The sequence below is a fragment of the Hemicordylus capensis genome, chromosome 2, assembly GCF_027244095.1.
Source record: "Hemicordylus capensis ecotype Gifberg chromosome 2, rHemCap1.1.pri, whole genome shotgun sequence".
NCBI lineage: Eukaryota > Metazoa > Chordata > Lepidosauria > Squamata > Cordylidae > Hemicordylus > Hemicordylus capensis.
Genome location: NC_069658.1, coordinates 252,022,888 through 252,050,471, shown reverse-complemented (window position 1 = coordinate 252,050,471; position 27,584 = coordinate 252,022,888). Strand labels below are relative to the sequence as shown.

At 47.9% G+C, this 27,584-nt stretch overlaps 2 protein-coding genes across 2 annotated transcripts in view; both read right to left on the bottom strand.

Annotated features, from left to right (window-relative positions):
- Positions 1 to 2,721: 2,721 nt before the first annotated feature.
- Positions 2,722 to 8,495, bottom strand: LOC128344299 (uncharacterized protein K02A2.6-like). The gene has a single exon (XM_053294165.1). It carries the CDS (start codon positions 4,625 to 4,627, stop codon positions 3,638 to 3,640), a length of 990 nt encoding a protein of 329 aa, XP_053150140.1. The 5' UTR covers positions 4,628 to 8,495; the 3' UTR covers positions 2,722 to 3,637.
- Positions 8,496 to 8,671: 176 nt separating this feature from the next.
- The window catches only part of LOC128343942 (uncharacterized), a 41,110-nt gene continuing 22,197 nt past the window's right edge, over positions 8,672 to 27,584 (bottom strand). The window contains exons 8-17 of the mRNA XM_053293378.1: positions 26,742 to 27,256; positions 23,682 to 23,888; positions 21,270 to 21,755; positions 18,902 to 18,958; positions 18,088 to 18,183; positions 17,701 to 17,931; positions 14,415 to 14,437; positions 13,986 to 14,104; positions 12,501 to 12,530; positions 8,672 to 10,182 (exon numbers count right to left, since the gene is read on the bottom strand). Of these exons, the coding sequence (XP_053149353.1) occupies positions 9,635 to 10,182; positions 12,501 to 12,530; positions 13,986 to 14,104; positions 14,415 to 14,437; positions 17,701 to 17,931; positions 18,088 to 18,183; positions 18,902 to 18,958; positions 21,270 to 21,755; positions 23,682 to 23,888; positions 26,742 to 27,256 (2,312 nt within the window). The 3' untranslated portion in view covers positions 8,672 to 9,634. The remainder of the gene's footprint in view (positions 10,183 to 12,500; positions 12,531 to 13,985; positions 14,105 to 14,414; positions 14,438 to 17,700; positions 17,932 to 18,087; positions 18,184 to 18,901; positions 18,959 to 21,269; positions 21,756 to 23,681; positions 23,889 to 26,741; positions 27,257 to 27,584) is intronic.

Sequence of the window (27,584 nt, the reverse complement as noted above, 5' to 3'; positions counted from 1 at the left end):
CAACATTCTGCATACATGTTATGTATATTGATTGTGCATGCATTGTAAGCCTCCTTGAACAGTCTTATTTAGAATGGAACAACAGGGGCTCACATATAGCACAGTTAGCCACAATCCAAGAGTGAAGGATGTTTGCTGGCTGCTTCTAGAAAACACAGAAGCAGCTTCATGGTGACATTGCACTCCACCAGAGTTAGGCTCCATGCAATGTCACACAGCATCCTTTGCAAGGAGCCACTATCTCGTGTTTTTCAAAAGCCCAGACACAGTGATGATTCTAACACAGCCAGTGAGCATGCATCCCTCTGCACTGGATGCGAGTCAGAACATTTTAAAAGAATTTTAAACTGGGTGTTCACTTTTTACCTACAATGTGGTGCAGCCATATTTGCTCTTCTCCAAAAACACATTAAGCGTTAGAGTAATCCTTATGAATATTTAAAAAAAACAAAGATACAAGGAACATGTATCTTTATTTATTTATTTATCTCCCCCGCCCCCCCAGCCCCACCTTTGTAAAGCGCTTTGGGAAATTTTGTTGAAATGCAGTATATAAATATTGGTTTTAGTAGTGATCTCAGTATTATAGAAAAAGAGATTTTGTTTGGAACAGTGGCAGAGTGAGGTTTAAAGGGACTCAGAAGTGAATATTGGTTCTCCCGCCCTTTTATTTTTTTATTTGCAGTGCCATAATCACAGCCTAATCTTTCCTTTGGGGGAACTTGGAGGACTAAGGACTTCCTTTTGGGGGAGCACTACCTGTCACTGCCCACTAGCCATCAACCCACCATGCCTGCCTGCTAGCTCACCCCACACCCAGCACCAGTAAGGGGCTGCCATGTATGGGGTAAGAGCAGGGAAGAGGGGGAGCTGCTGCCCACAGGGCTGTGAGGGACATGAATCATGGAACTTAACTTCCGAGTCAATGTGTCCAGAACTGGGATGTAGGTCTTCTCCCTCCCTGCCCCTGCGCAGGTGTGCTCCCATCAGATTCTCTCCTCTAGCAATATTAGTCTGATCTGTTTCAGCCAGATCCACAGCAAAATCTCATCGATTTCCTTGGAACAGCCTTCCGTCCTGAGGAGATCTGTAGCTGCGGAGCCTGAACTTTGGGAAAGCAGAGCTTTCCTTCGTGCGGTGCCTCACCACCTGCAGCCTACCTCCTTCAATCCCCAGGCAAAATATCTCCCTTCTCTCTAGCCAGGCGGCTGCCCGCGCCTCCTCACACTGCTCCACTCTCGTCGTTGGCGGCAGCGGTAGCGAGGTTCAGGATCTCTGGGAACCACGGCCTGCGGGGCCAATGAGGGGCCACCAGAATCACCCTGGCCCCCAGGAGCCGAATGCGCCTGAGAAGTCTGGCCAGAAGCGGAACTGGTGGGAAGGCGTAGAGGAGGGTCCCTGGCCATGGAGCCGTCATGGCATCTGTCAGTTCCGCCTGTGGGCTCTGGAACCGGCTGAAGAACCGCGGAAGCTGGGTGTTGCAGGGAGTGGCAAACAAGTCGACTTGAGGGGCTCCCAGTCTTCTGGACAGGAATGAGAAGGCTCTGCGGCTCAGGGCCCATTCGGCTGGGTGGATGTCCTGTCGGCTCAGCCAGTCCGCTTGTATGTTCAGTTCTCCCTTCAGGTGGTTGACCTGGAAGGGGAGGAGAAACCACTGGAGGCAACGGAGATGTAACCCTGCCCAGGGGACAGAGTCGATGGAGGAAACCAGTAGACCCAATAACCGAGCCAGCTGAAGGACACGAGGCCTGCTGGTCGCCAGGGTCTTCGATGTCATGGACCAAATCTCGAGTCCACGTTCCTCTGGAAGAAAGAATCGGCCCCTTTGGGTGTCCAGGACTACTCCTAAGTGCTGGAGACAGAACGTAGGAGACAGGTGGCTCTTGGCGTGGTTAACCTGGAGTGGAGGGTCTTGCCTTTAGCTAACAAGCACTATGCATTGTGCCCCCAGCCAGGAGACTTGATATATTCGGCGGCACCGGGCAGGGAGTCTAGAGAGGGGTTGCGCGCGCAGCCAGGCAGCCCCTACCAGCAAACAGGCACGCACAGCCAGGAACTCATTCTCTGCCGCTCCTCTGCATGCACTCCGACCCAGAGGCGTAACTAGGGAAAACGGCACCCAGGGCAAGCACTGAAATGGCGCCCCCCTGCCCCCCAACATACTACATTATACTTGGGTTTTTCCTCACAAGCGCCCACCACCGCCGCCAAGCCAGGCCACTGACTGGCCGCCAGGCCCCAGCAAAGCAATGGGGGGGGGCGCGGGCAGCGCGGAAGGGACCGCTCGTGGGGGAGGGGGCACCGACGCGCTCCCTTGACTGCTGCAGCGCTGCTGCACTGAGCAGGAAACATATGTATTAACAAAAAAATTTAAAAAAAATTAAAAAAAAAATTTTTGTCATGGTGGCGCCCCCCACATGACCAGAAAAGATGACGCCCGGGGCACGTCCCCCCCGCCCCCCCTATAGTTACGCCTCTGCTCCGACCGGCCCCCCTCCAACTGCTGGGCCTGGTAATTTGTACCGGCTTCTCCCCCTCCTTTCGTCAGCCCTGAGGGCAGGCTGAGGCACATGCTCCCGGCACCTGCCTGACACCCACCCTCTTGTCTGCGGCTTGCTATGGCCAGGAGGGAAGGCGGGGGAATGGAGGGACCATGGGGTTGGGATTGTTCTGTCCACAGATGCAATAAGTCAGACCAGCAACTGACGGGAGAATCTTTAGTGATTTTATTTCAGCTCTTTCTGCTTCAGACTACACAACACAACAACGCTGGTCGCAGCCAGCTCTACAGTTATACTCTGCAGAGCCAGCCCCCCAACCAGTACAAAACGACGGGCTCTGCAATGATTGGTTCGTGATTTAACTTTATGCAACAAACAACATTTAAAATCTCGCGATACTTAACTGCTTGGACATAACATCCCTTCCCCCTTAGAAGGCGAAGTAATCTTTCCAATGTCCCGGGGGCCTGCGCTCTCTTTTGGACTGTCAGGGCGTGTTGACAGCCCCTTCTGTCCTAAGCTCTGTTGCTGGGACTGCCATAGGTACCCTATTGGCGGCCTCTGCAGACTCGGGTTGCTCCTCACTTATTTCCTCTTGTTGGTGTGTTTCAGCTGGCGTCATCACCTGTTCGCTTCCACCCCCCGACTCACTGTCCTGCCCGTTCTCCTGTCCCAAGTTACCCCCGGGCACCCGATGCCGCAATTGCTCGGCATGACGCCTCCAGACTTGCCCCAATTCTGTTTGCACTCTATAAGATACAGGGCCTGGTCCAGGCTGGACCAGGGGCATAGTTCCTGCAGTGGACCGGCTGGCCCACTAAAAAACTCTTAGGTGATGCCACGCCAATGTTTGTACCTCTATCCTCCCATCGTCCTGGGTCTAATTTGTCCAATAAGGTGACTGGTCGTCTCCGCATCAGCACTTCTGCAGGTGACTGACCCGATGCCAATGGCATAACCCTGTAAGTTAGGAGGAACTGGCACAGATGCAGCTCTAAGTTCCCTGCTCCCATGCGCCTGAGCTCTTCCTTTGTAGTCCTTACTAATCTTTCTACCTGCCCATTTGTCACCGGATGGAACTGGGCCGAAGTCACGTGCCTGACTGCATTCCTCCTTAAAAAATCCTGGAACTCTGCTTACATGAACGTAGAAGCATTGTCAGTGACTAACACATCTGGCAACCCAAAAGTGCTGAACAGTTGCCATAATTTTCTTATGGTGCCGGTAGAGGTCGTACCAACGACTGGAATGACTTCTAGCCATTTCGAATATGCATCAACAGCCAGCAAAAACATCGAACCTTTGAATGGACCTGCAAAATCTACATGGATCCTGGACCAAGGTCCCCTTGCAGTGTCCCACTCCCTGAGCGGCAGCTGGGGCTCTTCTGGCCTCAACACTTTGCATTCTGCACAACGCCCTATCCATTTTCCTACATCTAGATCCAACCTGGGCCACCAGAAATAGCTTCGTGCCAATGCCTTGGATTTCACAATTCCCGGATGGCTGATGTGTAAAACCCGTAAGACTTTATGCCTTAACCCTTCCGGTATCACAACTCGCTGGCCCCACAGCAAACAGCCATGCTCTAAAGAGAGCTTGTCCTTTTTTTGATGGAATACCCTGAACTCGTCTGCTGGTGGTTTAGCCGGCCAACCCTGCTGTACCCATTTTTGCACCCTGGCCAACATCGGGTCCCTGCCCGTTTCTCGGGCTATATCTACCGCCGTGACAGGAGGGCCAGGTAATGCCTCTATCATCAGAACTTGGTGGCCTGGCTCGTCCAGTACCTCAGAGGGCATGGGGGATCTGGATAATGCATCCGCATGGCTGATAGCTGCCCCAGGACGATGTATTAAATTGAAATCGTATGCTTGCAAGAACATCGCCCAACGCAACATGCGGGGTGACAGGATCTGAGGGGTCTGTTTCCCTTGAACGAAAATGCCCAGGAGGTGTTTGTGGTCTGACACAATTGTAAATTTCCGCCCATAAATAAAATCATGGAACTTCCTTGTGCCTGCAATGATGGCCAAAGCTTCCCGGTCTATCTGTGCATAATTCCTTTCAGTCTGAGTCAGTGACCTGGAATAAAATGCAATTGGCGCCTCTTTCCCATTACCCATATCGTGGCACAACACAGCCCCAACACCTACTGGGGATGCATCACATACTAACAATACGGGCTTCCTAGGGTCGAAATGAGTCAGAACAGCTTCTGATGTCAAGAGACCTTTTACCCTTTTGAATGCCTCCTCCTGGCGGGGGCCCCAATTCCACACAGTTTGTTTCTTAAGCAAGTGATGCAGCGGTTCAGCCCACTCCGCTTTCTGAGGTAAGAATGAATGATAAAAATTAAGCAAACCTAAGAACGCCTGCAGTTCTGTTTTAGATGTGGGGCGGGGGGCCTCCCGGATAGCCCTGACCTTAGACTCTGATGGTCTAATTCCCTCAGACGTGACCCTAAAACCCAGGAACTCTACCTCCGTGGTATACAAAACACATTTCTCTTTTTTAACTCGTAACCCCGCTTCCTGAAATCTTTGCAAAACCTCCCCCAGTTTTTTAGCCAGCTCCCTTTTGTTTTCTGCTGCAATGAGAACATCATCAAAATATGGCAACACCCCATCCAGTCCTTTCAACAGGCGCTCAACTAACGCTTGAAAAATCCCGGGTGCAGCATTTACCCCAAATTGCAAACGATTAACCCAAAAAGCTCCTTTATGGGTTACTATGGCCTGGCAAAACGCCGCTTCAGGAATAACTGGCAATTGCTGATAAGCCTGAGCTAGGTCTAACTTAGCAAAACATTTGCCCCCGTGCAAGGAGGCCAACAAATGACTTACGACTGGGACCGGGTATGCATTTGCACGAATCGCCTTGTTGATAGTGCATTTGTAGTCCGCACAAATTCGAACGTCCCCGTTCACCTTTAGCACCGTCACTATCGGTGTTTCCCATGGGGCGGAGTCGATTGGTTCCAAGACCCCTTGGGCGACCAATTTGTCCAGCTCCGCCTCTATCCTGTCCTTTAGAGCGAACGGAACTCGCTGAGGCTTCAGTCTGATGGGCTGCACCCCTGGGTCTAAGTCGAACGCAATGGGTTGTCCCGTGAAGGTTCCTAATCCTGGCTGGAACACCACCTTGTATTTCTCGCAGACATCTTGGATAGGGTCAAGCTCGACGGCATGGATTCCTGTAAAAGAAATTCCCAGCGGCTCAAACCACTGGACCCCAAACAAATTATTTCTGCCCTGCTTAACCACTTAACCACTAAGGCAGCTGAGCGGACAACCCCTTGAATTTTACATGAAACGTGCCGATTCCCAACACCGGAATATGGCGCCCTTGCACGTCCCGTAAGGACACCTTAAGCGCACGTAGGTGGGGACGGGCGGCAGGCGGAATCTTCTGGAAATCCTTCTGTGACACGATCGAGTAAGATGTTCCCGAATCGATCTCCATCGAGATAGACGTTCCTTGAATTGAAACAGCCACACAAATCTCTCTGTAGCCGCCTGCACTCTGGAAACCAACCGGCGAGCCAATGTTACCTTGGAAACGGACTGGTCTCTCCCCTGGCGGCGCCTATCCCCTCGGCCCCCTTCAGCTCTCTGCCTGCAAACTTTCGCTATGTACCCGTTTGCCACAGCCGTGGCACTCAGCGTTCTTAAACGGGCATTTAGCACGCACGTGGTGGTTGTGACACCCTTCACACGGGGCGATGGGACCCTTAGGGCCCCTGCTATCCTTCCGCTGCACCTTCCCTACGTCGTCCTCAGCTTCGCTGGAATCGGTGGCTGAATCTGGGCTTCCTTGTTTTTGTACAGCGGAGCCCCCAGCGCTCGCCTCGGCAGCCCTCTGCCGAAAAACCTTGACCCCCCAAATCCGCAGCTTCGGATGCAAGGGCCTCCTTCAGGACCTCCGCAAACGACAGGCTTTCCTGTTTCAAGAGCCGTCTCTGTGCCGCCTCATCCGCCAAACCCAGGAGCAGACGGTCCCGGAGGATTTTCTCCAGGGCAGACCATTTACACGGAACGGCAGAGGTGCACGGAACCGGATTGCCTGGTTCGGCTTGAATCTGGACCAGCCTGGGCCCGGGACGGTCCAGCTGTTGAGCCGGCTCAGGGGGCATACTTGTAAAGGGGAACTTTGAAAGGTGCCTCTTTGCCCAGTAAGCAGGGGACTAAGCAAAGAGATCTTCCATACAGAGTGGCTGACATGGCTCAAAAGGGACGAAAGTTTGGGGCGGTATACAAACTTAATAGATAGATAAAATCAAGCTGGCTCACACGTGCCTAGTCTGAATGTCAGCCGCTGTCTATGGAAGGCCTCTTTTGCCCAGTCCCCTGCTTACTGGGCAAAGAGGCACCTTCCTACGTTCCTGTGTGTGCCTAGGAGGGCGGGGGGAGGGGGGGCTGAGAGCATCTGCACCAGGAGCTTTGAAAACAACTGGCCCTCCTCAAACTCAGCACAGCATCTCTCTAGTGGCTGTGGCTGGTGTCTCTCTTTAGAAAACCTTTTATGAGCCCTTTGGGGACTAGGAACCATTTTTTTCTTATTCTTTCTCTCTGTAAACCGCTTCAAAAATATTTTTGTTGAAAAGCAAAACATCAGCAACTATAATAAAGGGTGTAATAAAAACTTGTTTGAGTCTAGCATTCTTGGTCCCCTCCCCCACCCCCACGAGGTACTAATTATGCCCTTTAAAGAATAAAGATGAATTTTCTCAATAAGGAGGCCGCATTTAATCTTTTCACACGCAGATAACTGCACACCAGCAGATATCAAGTCACTGACAGAAGAATAAAACGCAAGCAGCAATGGCAGCTGCATGACCCATTTAGGATCTCCATGATAATGCAAGATTAGAGGAAGTTTCTTTGCGACATGAGGTTGTTCAGGACTTAATAGAAGGAACAGATCTGCCTCCATTGCAGTACAGGAAGGGGTTGTTGTTGTTGTTGTTTTTAAATCCTTGCAGCTCCATAAACAGATCATCCCTATTTTTCTGTCTATTTCAACCACTTTTAGGAGCTGCTCACCCTAGCTCTGGAAATGTTTGTTTAGACCAGAAACACGTCACTTAATCATCAGAGACATTTACCTATTTAAACCAACACTTCGGGAGCATAGGTGAGCTCCTAAAAGGATCTGCAATCTTGCACAAAAGTGCACCAACCAACCACACTTCACAGCAGCCCTGTAGCAGCCGAGGGATATTTGGAGTGCCCGTGTTAGGCTACTCTGGATGTCAGTGACCATTAGGATTTGGGTGCAGTTTCTGTCAGACTGGCCTTGCACAACGCTGGAGGCTATCAGAGGTCACTGAGACTGTCCTGTAGGGGCAGATAATACTGGCGTGCCTCTGTTGAGAAAGTGTGCTTAGTAGTACAGCACTGATGACAGGGGGGCTTTGTAATGAGACTGGATATGGGCCCACCTGATAAGGTTATTTTAAGGACTACAGTATGGAGAGAACGACTCAACACCCAGGCACAACATGATGATGTTATATGGTGACCAAAGGATGTGGCCCTAGCTCACGGGTAGAGCATCTGCTTTGCACTCCAAAGGTCCCAAGTTCAGTCCCTGGGGCTGGGAAAGATGCCTGCTTGAAACCTCCAAGAAGCCATCAGTGCATGCGTGTCTGATTGTGACGCTCCTGCATTCTCACAAGCCTGGATCAATGCTCCCTAACCCTCTGAATGCATCCCTATGGCAGGCAGCAAGGTTTGCATGGAAATAGCAGAGGGGAAGCTATCTCAGCTGATTCCAATGGGAGTTTACACACTGAGTTGACTTGTGTGCAAATGGTGATGGAATGAGGGCTTATGGTGTGGTGGGGGAAAACTGAGTAGAATCCAAATCATCTCAGTGCATTCCAATATGTCAGTCTGGTTTGATTGTGAGGTGTGTTGCTTTGAGTGCAGAATCACAACCCATGCCAATTTCCAATATGTCAGTCTGGTTTGATTATGAGGTGTGTTGCTTTGAGTGTAGAATCACAACCCACGCCAATATCTGTTACCATTCTGAAGGGCAGTAATACCTTTTCATTTGACCATTTTGCCACAGTCCCTACACCACAGAGTCAGCATACACCCTGGAAGGAGCCAATGCATTTCAATGCCTGTTCTTCTCTAGCACTACTTTTAATACATCCTTACTCAAGTCAAGACAAGTTTATTTACAGCCAAAGACCAGAAATCAAAATGTTTGCACAAATAAGAACCAACAGTGCTTATAGTAGTTTGGTATAATGTCTCAGCATAACAAATAAACCCCAAGTTACATGAGCTGGTCTACTATCTGATGCCTAACTTTCCTAGCTACCACACAGAACTTTGTGACATTGTTCCCCTGTCCCCACCCCCCTCCAGCCCCAGTCAGAGACTGTAATAAAGTTGACACTAATAATATGAATCGTTGATACTTACCTGAAAGGACATTCTCCTCTGAAGTTTGGGTTGTATCCGCAAACCAGGATGGGTTGACTTGATCTCCTGTTCCTAGACAGGGCCAATAACACAGCTTTCATGTGACCAGGAGGGAGGAGCAATTCCCTCAACCTCAGTTTTGTGTCCTATCTCGCTCCAGCAGGTGCTAAAAGTTTTTCGTCCATGCTTCTTTGGCGCTTATTTCATGAATTTCACATATTGAGCTTGTTTTCCCCACACCTTCCCTGTTGGTGAACCAGGAAGACAGAATAGCAAGCTCCCGACCAGGTTTGCCCGACATCCTCCGCTGCGGTGCTTAGCAGTCTTTCGATTATGCCCACTCGTGCAAGAGAGGTTTCTCCCTCCCTTTCAGAGGATTCCAGGTCTGCCAGCCCAAGTGGGTAGAGGCGACCCCAACCACACCATTCGCTTGGTTGATGAAAGCTGCCAAGACGAAGCTCGCGGCGGCAAAGAAGGCCCTGTCAAGGAGCAGGAGGTCAAGTCAACCCATCTTGGTTTGTGGATACAACCCTCTTCTGAGGGAGAATTGTTTTAGAATCTGAAGAGTACTGTTTATTAAAAAGACAGATCTCAACCCACGCCAAAATCTCTATGCTCCTAAAATGGAGAAAAAAGTGTCCCAGAGCCTGAACCTGGGTAGGACACTGTATGCATGTTGCAACTGCAGAGTTTTTATGTAACTCTATCGCCACTCCTGGGCTGCCTCAGGGTGAGAGAGTCAAACGGCCTTCTCCAGACACATAAAAGAAGGGCAGGAGAGTCTCTCCAGGGAATGAGGCTTCTGAGAAGGTAGAGCAGGGTTGCCGAGTCAGCGTCAAAAAAAGACAATCGCCCCCCAGCACAGTTCAGAGACACTCGGATCTTCTTGGGCTCTTCACTCAGAGACAGAGTAAGAACATTATCTGGAATATTGGCCCTGTACTCACCACTCCACTTCCCAATATCCCAGATCCCTTCCTCAGGACTACATTCGAGACCACCTTTTCTCTTCATGGACTTTCTGGCAACTCCCAAGGACCATGCTTCCTCACTTCCCACACTGACTTCCCAGCAATGTCTTCCTGCTGTGAATCCCTCGCATCCCAGCACAAATTCCCATTCATCAAACCGCTCAGGATTGTCAGGCAGATCTTGATCTTTGTTTCCACCTCTCACACTTTTTTTATTCCCAGACAGGATGAGAGCAGGATGAGCCGTGTCTGGATCCAGAGTGATGTTTGCTGTTGGGGTTTGTGTTGTGTGCAGAGGAGGAAAGAGAGAAGAAACAGAATCAGCTGGTGGAGCTATTTCACATCCAGATATTGTTAGCTGCTTTTATATATGCTTTTGATGAGGTGGAATAATATTAAATTACTTATTTTTACAATCCCCACCATAAATATATTTCGGGCCTATAAGCACATCACAGGGAAGACTTGCCTTGCAAGGTCAACGGGACTGTCGTGTCCCTCATTCTAGGGCCCATCTGTCCTGTGGAAGGGGCCATGGGCAAGATCCACTCAGTGACCCCTCCTCATTCTTGCCACTGCTGCTGTTCCTGCCTGCCCACTCACCTCTTCTGCTCAGCCTCACTGGCAGCATCCCCTAGAGGGAGAGCACAGGGCAAGCGGAGGATTCTGCTCACTTTCTAGAAGCCAGCAGGTGAACAGGCAGCAACAGACCAGCAGGGCTGGGAGACTCCTGCGATTGGCACTGGGCCCCCTAATGGGACGTGGGCCTCAGCAGATGCTGACCCTGCTCCCTCCCCATTTGCAATGCTCTGCTGCTCCTTCCAGACTTTCCATACATTTCAGCAGACCTGAGACTTCAGGAGAAGCTGGAAGCAGGAGAGTTAAAAGAACATTCCCTCCTCATCATTACAACCCACGTTTCAGTCCTTTACGGGAAAAGATCTACATCTTGCTTCAGTTGCCCTTCAGGACAGCTCAAAAAGGCAAAGATAACCATAAAAGCATGTGTGTCTTCTTCTTCTCCATAGCAGATTCCTGTTCTCAGAAGGTGGCGTGTGGAACAAATGCATAATTAGCCAAGCACATTTTGAGGCATAGGGAGTTCATCGGATTATGTGCCAAATTTAGTAATAAACCACCAATCTCCTTCAACCTGCACACACTGACTGCCATCACTGTGGAGTGCTAACTTCCGCAGTGTCTTTTCTTGTTGAGTTGCCACCAGTCAGAGTAGGCCATACTTTGGTGGAGCAACTTATATTGAAACTGACTGGCAGCATCTAATGAGCAGGACTGGCAGTTGCCACAGTGACTGTCAGTACAAAACCTCCTTGGGAAATATTACTTGTGAATGGATTGGCAGAAAGTTATCAAAATCTTCATGGTAGCAGTCCACAGTGATAGAATTGCAGTTTCAAGTTTTCCAGATTAGTGAATCGTTTGCATTCTCAAAAACTTATCAAATTCTACTAACAAAAGACTTTAACAGTCTAACATGTTGTTTTAAGGCTTTTGTGTGTTCACTCAAGCTCCAAAATGCAAGGCGTTAGCGAATGTTACCTTAACAGTCTTTGTTATTTAGGGGAAATGGATATGACGGAATATCCTATTTTCTGGTTTGTTCCAGTTTCATCACTATCCTGTTTTTGGATGCCTGTCAAAGGCAGAAGAGTGGACCGAGGTCCCAGATTTGTCCATTTACTGGAGTAGACACATGGAGTCTATGCTACGGAAGCTACCATTGCATGTGACAAATATCCCACTGGCAATCAATACCATCCACTCAGAATGATAGTGTTGGGAGGTACACAGAAGATCATCTAGTCCAACCCACTGATGCTGATCAGTGCAGGACAGCCACAGGTAAAGCATTTTAAGGCATCTTTCATTTTAGATTATTAAGGGAGAAAATGAACAGGATGCAGATTAATGCTGCATTAGTGCCTGTGTGAGACACTGTCCATGTAGGAAGCATGACACTGCACACGTTGCACCCTCAACATTTGAAGCAGCAACACAACGGCACTGTTTTCCTATACAGTCGAATCTTCCTTCTGGTCTTGTGGGAGTGAGGTTCACAAAGAAGGTGGCAAATGTTGTAGCCTTACCTCAAGAGATCGGGTTACAGGCCATATAGAAATGTGTTAAATAAATAAATAAGAAAGGTGATCTAGCTCCCTAATCATTTTGGCTGTCCTCTTCTGCCCCTTCCCCAGTTCTATAATATCCTTTTTGAGATATGGTGACCAGAACTGCACACATTATTCAAAGTGTGGCCTCACCATAGGTTTCTATAAAAGTATTATAATATTAGCAATATTATCAATCACTTTTCCAATGATCCCTAGCATGGAACTTGCCTTTTTCACAGCTGCTGTACCCTCAGTTGATACTTTCATTGTGCTATCTACTACAACCCCAAGATTCTTCCCCTGGTTAATCACCAACAGCTCAGACCCCCTCAGTGTCTGTCTAGTTTGTACACTGATAGTGCCAGAGCCCCCAGCACAGAACCGATGAACTCTTATGACACCAAAGTAGACCATTTCCTGACAAGTCCCTGTTCTTCCTGGGGATTTTTTGCTTACCTTCCTGCAGTTGAAACGCAGATAGAGTGTCTGCGGGAAAGAAACGAAGAGACCAGTCATCACACACCATTGTTCTTTTAGCAAGTTTTGTAACTTAAAAAACAAAAAACTAGTTTATATCCTGCCACATCTATTTGTGTCTTATCTCAAATGGAAGATTAAGAGCTAATGCAGGTGTTACACTCCCCTTGTGGAGCAGCCTCCTCCCCATTCCCCCTGCTGATGGTTTTTTTAATAAGTCATTCTAGGTGTAGGTGACATGTTGAATTTCCTGCATCCTGCCCAGGGGATCTGAGGAGAAGCTTTGTGTCTGGCCTCAAATCCAGCAGGATGCCTGCAGGCAGACGCGGTGCGAAAGGGTAAGGCTGCAATCTTATGCAGGCTTACATGCAAGCAATCCCACTGAAATGTATTGGACTTACTTATGTGTATGTCAAGGACTGAAGTCTAAGGGCCCCGTTCCAGCAAAGGGTAGCCGAGATGAAGCTCCCTAAAGACTATTAATCTAAACCTAAATTAGCAACAAGAAACTTCGACTAATTTTTATGGGATTTCCTCACAACTAGCTTAAGTTGCCTTGGGGCTAGAATCAATTCAGAGCCATAAATGTCAATGGGTATCTTTCATAAGAAGGGGAAAGGGGAATATATTTGCTTGGGGCCCAACCTTACTATTTGCATTCTGGAATTAGGTAAAGAAAGGAACAAATCCATTTCTGGATTCCACACACGTATTCAACTGTATTTGTCAGTAGCCCTATTCAGAAATTAATTTAAAGACATTACACATCAGTAGAGTGTCTTGCTTCAAATTGGGCCGTAGGTTCCCCCTGGCCCCGTCACTCACGACCCGTAGCTGGCCGCTCACAGTTACAGCAGTGTTCATCTGAAGAGGCAAGAGACGCTTCCGTGATGGCAGACACATCCGTGATCAGGAGGCTATACATTAGGGTCTGAATAGGGCTAATTGAAATTCCCACCCCTCTTATAAGTCAGTTGTGACAGTCCTGATCAGATCATAATCTAGGCCCAATTTGGACACAATCAAGAAAGAGGAGCTCTTCACACTGGACGGGCCAGTTCTGATACATCAATGTGTTTCCACTAAGGGAGGATGCCTTTGAAGAATCTAGCTGAAGAATCAGTTACCCCCAACTTTTTTTTGTCCGGGGGTGGGGGATGTGCATGCATGTATGTGTTTATTCTTTGTAAATCAATGCGTCCATATTAAACAGTACAGAACCTGAAGCACCAATGGCTATAAATGACTAGTGTTCTTTGGGTGTGTGTTTTTTTAAAAGAATTGTTTCAAAAAATATAGATAATCAAATTCTGAGCTCAGAGCCCTTTTCATGGTGAACTAAAGTTATTTTCTCTTCTGGAACAAAAGGCCCCCATTTTCCTGGCCCTTCTAACAGTAGAAGTAGTTTGGAGTCATTCACATTCACATCTCCACCAATGTAATCTCCATTTAAAATCTCTTTACCTTTGAACTGTTTCATGACACCCTCCAGGAAGGGATTTATATCGCACAAGTCCCAAATCCTCCACTTCAGTACAGGAGGAAAAGCTGTGGGATTCTTAAACGTCTTTCTCTCCTTACATCTGTGGAGAAAGACAACACAATTCATCAATTGTCTCCAGGACCAATCCTCTCTCCAACTGATTTGTGTGTAGGGGAGGAGAAGACTGTCCAGTATGGCATACTAGAGCACTTCTGAAGCTTTTCAGGCATACTGTACCTTTAATTGGAAGCTTCCTTCCTGTGGCTTCTGGCCCTGGAATTGCTTCCTGATCAGTGAAGATGGAGCACTTTCAATTTTCCCTCATTACTGCTTTACTTTTTAAAAAGTTGTACAGATATTACCCAGACCCTTCCCGGAAATAGGACAGGAAATGAGTGGGATCTACTTACCTCTGCAAGGTGCCTTTGACATTCTAGAAGAAAAGAGAGAATGAAGAAAGAGGTTTTCCAGTGATTTATAGCTGCTTCATTACAATTACAGTTATGGGGCATTCCAATGGCAAACTGCCCTTCCCGGCTTTCCCCCCTGATGTTCAACCTTTCAATGCATGAAAAAGAGTCTTTAAAAAGTCATGCTTTTAAACAGTCCTGAAAACATCAGTGTGGGGGGAAGTGCCTGAGTTAGGAGCAGTCATGGGGAAATCAAGAGTGATCTGGAGATACAGCTACCTGCCTGGAGTTGACTTTGGGAGGGTCTCCGCTCCAGCAGGCATTTCCCTCAGTCTCACATCAGGGCACACCTCCACAGTCAGCCCTGTTCCCCGTGGCGTGCAGTCCACTTCCAACCATCTAGTTACCTTGCTGCTGTTTTCTCTCTCATGTTTGCCTTTCTCCACACTCTACATACAGATTTTACACTAAACTACTGCTAAAAAATACAAATAGACAATGAGGAGGTTACGTTACTCCCAATATTACTTTTTTAAAAAAACAGCCCCAGTGGGCACCAAAAAAATGCACCAAGATGTCCAGATCTATTAGGTGATCAGTGAATGAATGCTTAAACACACCCAAGGTGATGACTGGCAAGCAGAAGCTGTCAATCAAGAAGAATTTGAATGTGAGCACCTCCTCTGTGGCGAATTCTTAAGGGATGGGGCTTTAGAATGGAGCGAAAAGCAGGTTGATCACCTGCCACTTTTGATTCTTTGGTGGCTCAGCATCATTCACAGCATTGGGCTCTATGCCCATGCAGTAGCCACCACAGAAGGCTTTAGCAATAGCAACAGCAATAGCACTTACATTTATATACCGCTCTATAGCAGGAGCTCTCTAAGCGGTTTACAATGATTTAGCATATTGCCCCCCAACATTCTGGAAAGAAAGCACCCCTGGCCACCGCCTCAACCTGAGATACCAGGCAGAGGTGTGGTATGGATCAAGAAGTACTCCAAGAATGCATACCTGTTACATTTGGGGAAGGGTGACCCCATTTAGAACAGGGAGATCAAAATCATTTCTGGAGTTCTGACCCCGCACAATAAGTTCCTCCATCTTATCTGGATTCAGTTTCAGTTTATTCTCCCTGATCCAGCCCATTACTGCTTCCAGGCAAGAATTTAGGGAGGTTATGCCATCTCCTGATTAAACTAATATGGAGAAGTAGATCTGGGTGTCATCAGCATACTGGCAACACTCCGCACCAAATCCCCTGATGATCTCTCCCAGTGGTTTCCATGTAGATGTTAAAAAGCATTGGAGAAAATATGGAGCCCTGAAGGACGCCACAAATAAGCTCAGATTTTGAAGAGCAACAGTCTCCAAGCAACACCATCTGGAATCTGTCTGAGAGGTAGGAGCGGAACCACTGTAAAACAGTGCCACCCAATCCCAGCTCCCTCAGGCGGTTCAGGATACCTTGGTCAATACTATCAATATTTATGCATTTAAATGCTTTTTAATGTCTCCTTAGACCTTTTAACGTATTGTTATGCATTATACTTTACACTGTGTAATCACCCCACTTTATTTTATGCCGGTCTATGACTGTAATAAAGATGATTGATTTATTTTTAAAAAATTAAAAATCCAGGGTCAAAAATCGAGGCAGGGTCAAAAGTTCATCGATTCTATGAAGCAATTTCAGTTAGGAACATAGGAAACTGCCATATACTGAGTCAGACCATTGGTGCATCTAGCTATATATTATCTACATAGACTGGCAGTGGCTTCTCCAGGGTTGCAGGCAGGAATCTCTCTCAGCTCTTTCTTGGAGATGCCAGGGTGGGAACTTGGAACCTAGATGCTCTTCCAGAGTGGCTTCAACCCCTAAGGGGAATATCTTACAGTACTCACACATGTAGTCTCCCATTCATATGCAACTAGGGCAGACACTGCTTAGCTAAGGAGACAAGTCATGCTTGCTACCACAAGACCAGCTCTCCTCTCATCATCAGTTAAGGATGATGCAATGTGCTGGTTGGATTTTAGAGGGAAAGGGAATTTTAATTGTATCAATTATATTTTGGAAAATGGAGTGAACTTTGAGTTGTACTAGTTGGATTGTTTTAAAAACTGTTGGGGCAAAAATGCAAATAGAGAGAGAGAGAGTTTGAGAAAGTTAGTCAGTTGAAGGAAAATTGTAGCTTCTATTTTCTCCACCCCATGCCTATACACCTTACCAAAGTTTGTTTTTGCAACAGAAGGTTGAAAGATTGTGAGGCAGACTCAGCCTCTAGAGCACAAAAGTCTACTTGGTGGCACCATTTAAACGGGTAATTGTCAGGAAGATCCGTGTCTTGTGTTAGCAGCAGAGTGGATCCTCCACAGAAGGTACTGAAGAAACTGCAATGCTAAATTCCTTTTCACAAACCAAAGAAATTAAATATTTAAAAAACCAGCCAATTTAAGACCACAAGTCTCTCATTTTTGCTCAAGCTTCACAAAGCCAGAAAATTGGAACCCAAGGCTGATGCCTTAACAAACATGTCATGTGATCTGTACGGATGTGCAAACTGCCCGTGACACACCCACATGGGTAATGTGGGGCATCTACACTGGTGCCAAACACTCCATTCTCCCCATCTTGAGTTGGGCCACAGAGACCAAGGGAAAGTGTGGGTGCCTAGAGGGTGGGTGCCTAGCTTTCTTTCTACAAGAAAGCTCAATTTGTGACACTCTCTAATCACATATTCTGTTTAGCCCATTTCCTGTTGTCCTGAAGAGCACGTGGAAATACTTACATGGAACTGCAAGTTATCCTTTCATAAACCCAGTCCCCCGTCCCCCACCGCAGCACCATGCTTCACAGACTTGATTCCCACTCCATATCAGCCATCTTGCCCTGCAGAGCATTCTGCAGCAGGGATCATGTCTGAAAAATGACAGGAGGATAAGATGGAGACGGGTGGAATGCAACAGTCTGGCAAGAACATTGGCTGGATTCTCAAATAGAGGGAATGGAGGATGGAAAAGCCAACTTTTGAAATCGAACAAATACATAATAAATAACTTAAAACAGAACATGGGTGTGGAAGCAACCCTTTTTTCAGAGCAGTGGGCATAAAGGTTAACATGCCATCCTGTTTCCCTTGGATGCTTCTGTACATAACAGACCTCCTGATCAGCACTGTAAACTGGGCCCCTTCCTTTCTGGTAGAGATGAATGAGCTACACAGAGGTTTGCAACCAACTGTCCTCTGTGGAAGAGCCTCCGCTGTTCCTGCCAGTGTCTTACCTGCAGGAGCTGACTTGCTGACTGCTGACATTTCTCCTCTATCTCCTGCATAATGTTCTCAAGGGAGCAGAGCTCTTCTGAGAGCTTGGCCATGTGCTCATCCTTCTTCTTCCCAATCTCCTCTTCCACTGCTTCCATCTGGGCCAGCAGAACCTTCTCTTGTTCTTCCAGGAACCGGTGTAGTTGTCTGAACTCAGCCACTGACTTCTGCTTCTCTGCTTCTGTTAGAGTCTGCAAATGGGAAGAAGAGAAAAGCAGCCCAGTGCTTTGTCATTCCAACAAAGCACAGTCAGAGAAGAAGGGCTGTCTCGTGGCTTTTGATCCTTTCTGAATTTTGTCCACTTATTGGTTCTAGTTCAGTTTATAGTAAGTAAGAATGATACTTACAAGCAAGTCTTGGCTTTCCTTTTCTGTGTCCACTTTATATGATAGAATTTTCTCTCTCTCCTTCCTCAACATTTCCAGAAAGCTATAGATTTGATCCTGAAGGGGAAAAGGAGAACCAGTTTGATTGCTTTTGGTAGAACTGGGTTTCCCCCCTTTTCTGTGTTTGTTTTCACTATTTTCTTCCTGCTGTGCTGTACATTTAGACTCCTTTCTTTTAATGTAACATTAGGAATATAGGAAGCTGCCATATACTGAGTCAGACCATTGGTCTAACTAGCTCAGTATTGTCTTCACAGACTGGCAGCGGCTTCTCTAAGGTTGCAGGCAGGAATCTCTCTCAACCCTATCTTGGAGATGGTGCCAGGGAGGGAACTTGGAACTTCTGCTCTTCCCACACCGGCTCCATCCCCTGAGGAGAATATCTTTCAGTGCTCATACTTCTAGTCTCCCATTCATATGCAACCAGCGGAGACCCTGCTTACCTGCATACATATAATGTATATTGAATGTGCATGCATTGTAAGACATCTTGAGCATTTTTATTTAGAATGGAACAACAGGGGCTCACATATAGCACAGTTAGCCACACATCCAAGAGTGAGGGATGTTTGCTGGCTGCTTCTAGCAAACACAGAAGCAGCTTCATGTTAGGCTTGAAGTTAGGCTCCATGCAATGTCACACAGCAGCCTTTGCAAGGAGCAACTATCTTGTGTTTTTCAAAAGCCCAGAGACAGTGAACTTGCATCCCTCTGCACTGGATGCGAGTCAGAACATTTTAAAGAATTTTTAACTGGGTGTTCACTTTTTACCTACAATATGGTGTAACCATATTTTCTCTTCTCCAAAAACACATCCAGCGGTAGAATAATCCTTATGAAGAAAAGAACAAAAATACAGGGAATGTGTATCTTTATTTATTTATTTATCTCTCTTTGTAAGATGCTTTGGGTAATTTTGTTGAAAAGTGGTATATAAATATTGGTTGTAGTAGCAGTGATCTCAGTGTATACAAAAAGAAATTTTGTTTGGAACAGTGGCAGAATGAGGTCTAAAGGGACTCAGAAGTGAATACTGGTTCCCCCAGCCCTTTTTTCCAGTGCCATAATCACTGCATAACCTTTTCTTTGGGGGAACTTGAAGGACTAAGGACTTCCTTTTGGGGGGGTGCCGCCTGCCACTGCCTACTAGCCATCAACCCACCATGCCTGCCTGCTTGCTTACTCCCCCCCACCCAGCACCAGTAAGGGGCTGCAATGTGTGGGGTAAGAGCGGCGAGCAGGAGAAGCTGCTGCTCACAGGGCTGTCCCTAAGGGGACATGGGGCTGGGGGCAAATTAGCATGTGCGCCGGGGCCTCATGGTTGTGGGGGAGGGTGTGCATATTACTCACCTGAGGCCTGCCTGCACATCTCCTCCCAGCTGCAGAGAGAAAGCATGCAGACGCAAGTGGTGGTGGGACAGCCATTTTGGAGACAGGGAGAAAGCGCATGAAGCGACAGATGGTTACAGGGACGAGTCTTCTCCCAAGGGCTGGCTGAAGGGTCGGGGAGCCCCAGGTAAAGCCCACCTCCCGCCCCACATGCTCCCGTTGCCTGTCCGCCCAGGCACCCTCCTGGCTACAGCAAGCAGAGGGTCAGTGCAGGGCAGACAATGGGAAGCACGTGCCTGCTCACCTGTCCAAAACCTATACCAACAGCAATGAAGGAAGGTGGGCAATGGGGAACACTCACCCGCTCCTGCCGCCATTGCCTCCACTCTCAGCGAAAGTAGCGGGTGGAGGCAGGGCAGGATGGGACTCAGGAAATTTCGCTACCCTCCTCCGGGAAGAGAGAGCACCCAGAGTTCCTCCAAGTCCTGGGCCCAGTCCGTAATCGCCTCCTCCGCGTGCCAGTCGCCTGCTCAAGGGAGAAAGCGCACACAGTGGCAGACGGAGGGAGGAGCAGAGTGTGTGTCCAGCCTGCACAGGAGCAGGTGCACTGCTGCTAGGCTGCAGTGTGTGTGTGTGTGGGGGGGTGTCCTTGGGGCAGGCAGGTATGCATGCAGGGGCCCAGGGAAGAGCAGTGCTGCCGCAGTCCCCCCCCCACCCACCCACCCACACACACCAAAGAATGGGCCTGGCTGCCTGCATCTGCCCTGGTCAGGTCGACAAGGGCCAATGACACACTGAACATGCAGCCCTACAGCAGTTCAACTGCATCCCTGGTTCTGAAGTTTTTCAGGGAAATGTTGAAGATACAGCTCCAGCAGCATCAACTCTTTACACCTTCTACCCCTCTGGCCACTTGGGGCATTAGGAACAGAGGTAGCAAGCAAGGGTCTTCCTCTGGGTTTCTCCACTCTTGGTCTCCCTTTCTCTGCTCTGCCTTCTTCTTCTTCTTCTGACTGGTGGACTGATATTCTCAAGCCTCCCCTTCTGCCTACCTGCCTGCTGCAGTTTGAATTCTCCTCCTCCTCCTCTTGCAGGATGAAGACATACAGCTCAGGGACACAGGCTTTCTATCCAAGTATGGAACTTTCGCAATAGACCTTTGCAAGCTTTTGGACCTTAAATGTCTGTCTCAAGGTACTCAAGATGGGCTTGTTCTTCTCGCACACGCTTGCCCTACTATAATTGGGGTCACAGAAATCCCTTCCCTACACCATAAATCAGATGGTTTATAAGAGTCTCATACATTGCTGTATACACAATATGTTGTTCTGCTATCCTTTTCATCCTTTTGAAAAGTGTATTGACACTTTTTGATATTAGTTTCCTTATCACTTCTGATGTACTTAGTAGTCAGTCCACAGCTCCTAATATTGCTTGAAATAAGGCCTGAGGCTTCATTTTTAAGTGTTCCTAAAAATGGTATGTTTAAATATATTACAACTAGTTTCATGTTATCAATATCTCAAATTATTTCCCCCCCATTTTATTACGTGTGCCCAAATCATGTTTACTGGATGTCCACCAGCTGGGACTGGTTGTCCATTTGGACACACAACTACTATTTGAAGAAACTCCCCAACTCCTGCCACGTGGTTCGAGGCTCGAGGCCTTTCTACAACAGCAACGGCCTGCCAGGACTTCCCCTTTTCCACCCCCACAGTCAGCTGCATCCTCGTTCATCCTGCCCCGGCCGGCACCTCCAAAATACACACGCCGGTTATTCTTCCTCAAGCTGCAAAAGAGCAAAGCCCCACCTTGTACTCCTGGGCAGCCTCCTCCACAGGAACCACATCATGGGCTCGGTGCTCCTTGGATCGGTCGCAGACCACGCAGATGGGGGCTTGGTCGTCCTTGCAGAAGAGCTTCAGGGGCTCCTGGTGCCTCTCGCAGCCTCTCCCCGCTCCTGCTTCCCGCCTCACCTGCCCACTGAACTCTTGGGTTATGGCAACAAAATTGGCCAGTTGCCTGTTTGGCCTGAAGTCGCTGGGCTGGAAGCTCTCTCGGCACTGAGGGCAGGCAGCAGCCTCTGCAGAGGAGTTCTGCCAGCACTGAGCAATGCAGTCCCGGCAGAAGTTGTGCCCACAAACTAAAATGACTGGATCGCGGAAGAACTCCAAGCAGACGGAGCAAGTGGCTTCATGTTTGAACTTCTTCCTGAGACGGGGAGCGGCCATGGCTGAATCTCCACAGGCTAAGCCGCTCTTTCCTCTCTCCATCTTCCTTCCTGCCTGGCGCGAAGTTCAAACTAATAACCACCACTACCAGACTAGTAGTTCCCTGCTTCCCTCTCACCCAGGCGGGGCTTCCTTGCAGACACAACGGGGCGTTCCTCTCCCGCCAAGTGCTGATAAGCACCTAATCAAGTTAATTGCTAGAATCAAAGCAGCCCCTCAGAATCTTCTGGGTAGTAGGGTTCAAAAGCAAATGATCTGAAGATGCAGTGGTGAACTGAAGAAAGCGCTGTTGTGGGCAGCTAGTGCTCCTGCTGCTATTTAATCTTTAATCCCATATATCTGGATCCTAGTACGATGTACTCCCATGGAGGAAAAATGCACTCTGCACATGACTAGAAATATCCTGTATTCTTACTTCCAGAGCTGAAGTGCAAAGCTATTCCTATGGGCATTTGAAAACTAAATTGACTTCTATGCAATAAATAAATAAATATATAAAATAGAATTAGAGGTTGGTGTTGGGAGAACTTTAGCAGAATCCTAATAATCTCAACCCATTCCAGTGTGTTAACCTGGCTGATTGTGAGGTGTGCTGGTGTGCGTGCTAAATCACAGTGCATTTCAATTTAGATTGTGGGCCATTTTGAATGAAACTTCTTTTTGTCTGGCACTTGTACACGCAGGCTGCTTCTTGATGCAGCAATCATGAAATAATCATAAAATCAACTAGACTGCCTGGAAGACCAATCATCTGTGCTTCCTAGTGCATCCCTAACCACAAAACCCATGGTGGCTGGAGATTATGGGAATTGTAGTCCAACAAAATCTGGGGACCCAAAGTTGAAAACCCCTGCTCTGGTGCCACTGAAAACTGTTGTGGCCTTGGGAAAGTCTTCTCATCCAATTTTTATTTATTTATTTATTTAACATTTCTATCCCGCTCTTCCTCCAAGGAGCCCAGAGCGGTGTACTACATATTTTAGTTTCTCCTCACAACAACCCTGTGAAGTAGGTTAGGCTGAGACTGGCCCAGCTACTATCATGGCTGAATGGGGATTTGAACTCGGGTCTCCCCGGTCCTAATCCAGCACTCTAACCACTACACCATGCTGGCTCGGTTACCGATTGGTACGATTGGTTACCTCAGTGGAGCAACATCATCTTGAAGGTGGTTGCTGGACAGTCCCCCTCGCATCATGATCCTTACCGGACTTCTAAAAGGGGTTCCTGTTGCTGGAGAGGAAGGCACATAAGGCCCAAAGCTCAGCATGGTCAAGAAACTGACAAAATAGATGGGCTCTGTGTGTGTTTCTGTGGTTCCAGCCCTTCCATCTCTCCAGCATATAAATGGCTACTAGTCTTTAATGGCTATAGACTATCTCCAGGCTCAGAGGCAGCAGGATACCTCTGGATTCCAGTTGCAGGGAAGCAACACCAGGAGAGAGGACACACCTTAATTACAGGCTGTGAAATCAGGATGCTGGACTAGATAGGCCTTGGGGCCCGATGCAGCAGGGTTGTTCTAATGCAGTGGTGGCCAAAACTGGCCCTCTGAACTACAACTCCCATCACCCCTGGCTAGGGGTGATGGGAGTTGTAATTCAACAACAGCTGGAGGGCCAACTGGATCACCAATCCACACATGAACCTGTCCCCTTATCCCATGACTGCTAGGTTGACTCAAGAGCCTTTGGTGGGGAACTTTATCAAAAGCTTTTGTAAGTCCTATATAATGTCAGCCAGATCACCTTTATGCACCGGCCTGTTGACACTCAAAGAATTCCAAAAGTTTAGTGAGGCAAGATTTGCCGTTGCAGAAGCCATGCTTGGTTTCCTAGAGCAAGGCCTATATGCTGAACAATTTTGTCCTTAAGTATGCTTTCCATCACTTTACCCAGCACAGAAGTTAAGATAACCGGCTTGTAACTTCCCGGATCCCCCTGGATCCTCTGGCCTGTAACCCTGCTTCCTCCTAGTGGCTGGCCGGCCCACTGCCTCCTCCAGCCGGCCCACTTCCTCCCGCCCACCGCCTTGCTTCTTCCCCTGCCTCTGGTATTCCTCTGGGCCAGAGGAGTGGGGGGGCCGGCCAGCTGCCAGGAGGAACTGCGGTGGCAGGCCGGAGGAAGCAGCCAGCCAGCAAGAAGAGTCGGTCGCCGGCAGAATGTGGCAGGCTGAGGCGGCCAGCGAGAGGGTGGGCCGCTAGAGGGGGTGGGGAGTTACATTCGCTACTTTCCGGTCCAGAACCTGATTGTAGGTACAAGTTACATATTTTTGCTAGTTGATCAGCAATCACATTTTTAGTTTTTCAAGACAGCTTAGGGCACCCTTTCTCATCAGTTTAGGTCTATATATCCACCAATATGATAGGACAGCAGAATGGCATACATGGTGTTACCCCAGGTTAGTTTGCCTCAACCATTATCTCTCACCCGCCAGCGCTTATTTTCAGCTGGCCTCCCACCCTCCACCGGCCGCCTCAGCCCACCACCTCCTGTCAGCAGCCACCTTTTCTCACCGGCTAGCGGGCCAGCCGCTTCCTCCAGCCTGCAGCCGCGCTTCCTCCTGGTGGCCGAGTGGCCTGCCTCCTCCGGCCCACTGCTCTTCCTCCCAGCAACCGTTCCGGCCAGACGCCTGCTTGGCACTTTCCAGATTAAACCCAACAAAAGTGCCACTACGGATCTGCTAAGTGTACTTCCGTACTTCCTATGCTGTGACACCACAGTCCCTGTGCAGACAGCAAGGTGACAGTCACATGCCTTATTTTGGATTTTATCTTTGCATTATATAGTGCTACAACGCGAGTCCATTTGCAGAAAAATAGCTGTATTTTCCTACTGTAGGAGTTTGAGATTCTTTGGGATAGTTTTCAATACGATCTTGCCAAGCCAAAGCATTTTTCCCTGTTGTAGTGCGTAATCCGGAAAGCGCTTGTGCCTTCCTCTCTCTGCATTCAGATACTGAGCGGAAGAGGAACATAAGAGAGGGAACTCCAGGAGAACCAATTAGGCTGCTGCTCCTACTGTCAGGGCTGGCAGCAGAAAGGAAATCAAAGAAGTTGTTAAGGTTGAATGCAAAAAGATGGGGTGGTCCTGCCCCCAAAGGAGCTTGTTCATGATTTGGGGGTTCTTTTGGACTCTCACCTCCTGCTTGAACAGCAGGTGGGGGCTGCGGCCAGAAGTGCTTTTGCCCAGTTTAATCTGGTTCGCCAATTATGCTCTTACCTTGATGAGCAGGCACTCATGACAGTGACTCATGCCCTTGTTATCTCCGGCTTAGATTATTGTAACGTGGAGCCAGGAGCGGAGCCACCATTGGGCAAAAGGGTTCAAAGAACCCAGGCCGCCAATGGGAAAAGGCCGCTGAGAGAGCCCCAGCCCGTGGCTCTGCGCTTGTAACGTGCTTTACCTAGCGTTACCTTTGAAGACAATCGGGACGCTACAACGGGTTCAGAATGCAGCGGCTCGCCTACTCATGAGTGCCAGAAAATATGACAGGGTAACAGCTCTCCTGCAGTCGCTGCACTGGTTACCTATTCACGTTCGAATTCAATTTAAAGTCCTGGTTCTTACCTTCAAAGCCTTGCAGGTCTTGACACCTGTTTACCTACAGTTACATCCTGTCCTGTTAGATCATCTCAGATGGCCCTTTTGTTGGTTCCTAATTTTCAAGAGGTTCGGAGTTCTTGGATCTGTGAAAGGCCTTTTCAGTTGTTTCCCCACTTCTTTGGAACTCTCTTCCCCTACAGATTCATCTAGCCCCTTCCTTACTGATCTTCAAATTCCTATTGAAGACATTTCTTTTTTGCCAGGCTTTTGCCCTGTAGTTTACTTTATATGTTTTCCGTTAACTACTTTAGTTTTTAATTTAGAATGCAATCTTTAATGCTGCCTTATTTACATATTTTGTACACCACCCGGAGTCTTTGGAGTGGGTGGTAAATTAAATGTTTCTAATAAATAAATAACAACAGCAATGAATGCACCATTAAGAGACCTAAAAGGCCAAATTGAAGACAGATCACCCTGGAGATAATCTATCTATGTGGTCTCTAAAAGTCAACACCGACTTGACGGCATTTAATCAATCAATCAACCAACCAACCAACCAGGAGTCCTCCAGATGTTGCTGAGCTACAACTCCCACCATCCCAAGCTACAGAGTTGGGGGTGATCAGAGTTGTATTTCAGCAACATCTGGAAAACCCCAGGTTGGGAACCACTGCTCTATTTCACTTTGAAATTGCCTGGGGAGAAAAGAAAAGCAGCTGCATGGTTGACCCAACTGCTAGCCAATCAGCACTATGTGTAGCCCTGCTCTGAAAAGGTGGAGAGGTTGCTTCATGATTGATGGTATTGATGATGATTGATGTTATACAGTTTGAGGAGGAGGAGGAAGGTAGATGAGGTACATCTTAAATAAATAAAAACATACCATTACTTTTGTCATAATCATAAAATTGATACAAAATTTCATAAAATTGAGATGTAAAAGGTCAAACCATTTAAAAAATAATAATTTATGTATACATCACTGAAAGATGCGTTTAACCCAGAGACAGACCTTTTATCTTAAAAATGAAAATGAATGGGCCTCAATTGTTTTTAGACTCCCTCAAGCACCTCTTATGATTACAAGTTTTATTACGATGTATTTATACAGCACTATCTATGTGCAAGACACTTTACATAAAGAAAATGAGCCCCTGCCCGAGCGGCTTACATTCTAAAGTTTGTTGGGTACTTTATTCACTTTTGTTTGCTTGTCTGCCCCATTTCTTTTCCTCACAGCTGTGAAATAGGGAGGAGGGAAAGGTAGCTTCACAATTGCCGCAAGGGCCAACTAATCAATGCTTTGAGCAGCCCTGCTCTGAGAAGGTGCAGAAGTTGCTTCATGATCGATGCAAGGGCCAACCAATCATCACTCTGCAAATGCAGCTTCTCCTCAAACAGAAAATAATGGTCCCCCACCCCTGCCTGATCCTGGACAGAAGGCTGTATGCATTGCAACTGGGGGGAGTTTATGAACATCTGTCTCCATCTTTTGACTCTCTTAAGGGGAGAGTTTGAGGTGGGCTTTTTTCCTCACCCATATTAAGGGGTGAAGGATCTCTCCAGCGAATGAAGCTCCTGAGAACACGTAGAGCAGTGCTGTGGTATCAGCATCAAAAAAGGACACTCTCCCCCCAGCATAGTTTAGAGAAACTCGGATCCTCTTGGGCTCCCAATGGAGGGAAAGAGGGATTAAATAAGGGCGGTTGGTGGCTCTGTACCTACCTGCCCACTTCCCCACAGCCCAAATCCCTTCCCTTGGACTAAAGATTATCTTTCTCTTTCTCCTCACAGACTGTCTGGCAACCCCCACAGCCCATTGCTCCTCACTTCCCACACTGACTTCCCAGAAATGTCTGCCTGCTGTGAACCCCTCACATCCCAGCACAAGACAACGTTTGTTGAATCTCTCAGGATTATTGGGCAGATCTTGCCATTCGTCTCCCCGCATCACACATTTATGATCCTCAGACATGATGAGTTTTGGATGAGCTGTGTCTGGATCCAGAGTGACATTTGCTGTTAGGAATGAAGAAAGAAGCAGGATCAGCTGGGAGACTGACTCATACCCCGAGCCTAGACACAAATCATAGAACTGCAATCTCAAATGATTAATGATTTCACGTGCTATATTTAGGATAGTCCTCTCCTTCTTTCAGGATTTCTGTGTTCTAACATAAAGTTTGCTTGAAGAGGGGGAGAGAGAGAGCTGGTATTCTTCTGGATCGGTTGGAAGGAAGTAGACTTATTTGGGGGAAAGCTGTAGCTCAGTGGAAGAGCATCTGCTTTGCACACAGAAGGTCCCAGGTTCAACCTCTAGCACCAGGTTGGGTAAGGAAATATCCAT

Bases quoted from the DNA above. Each gene is read 5' to 3' on its own strand.
- LOC128344299 (XM_053294165.1), bottom strand. From the start codon at position 4,627: ATGGGTAATGGGAAAGAGGCGCCAATTGCATTTTATTCCAGGTCACTG.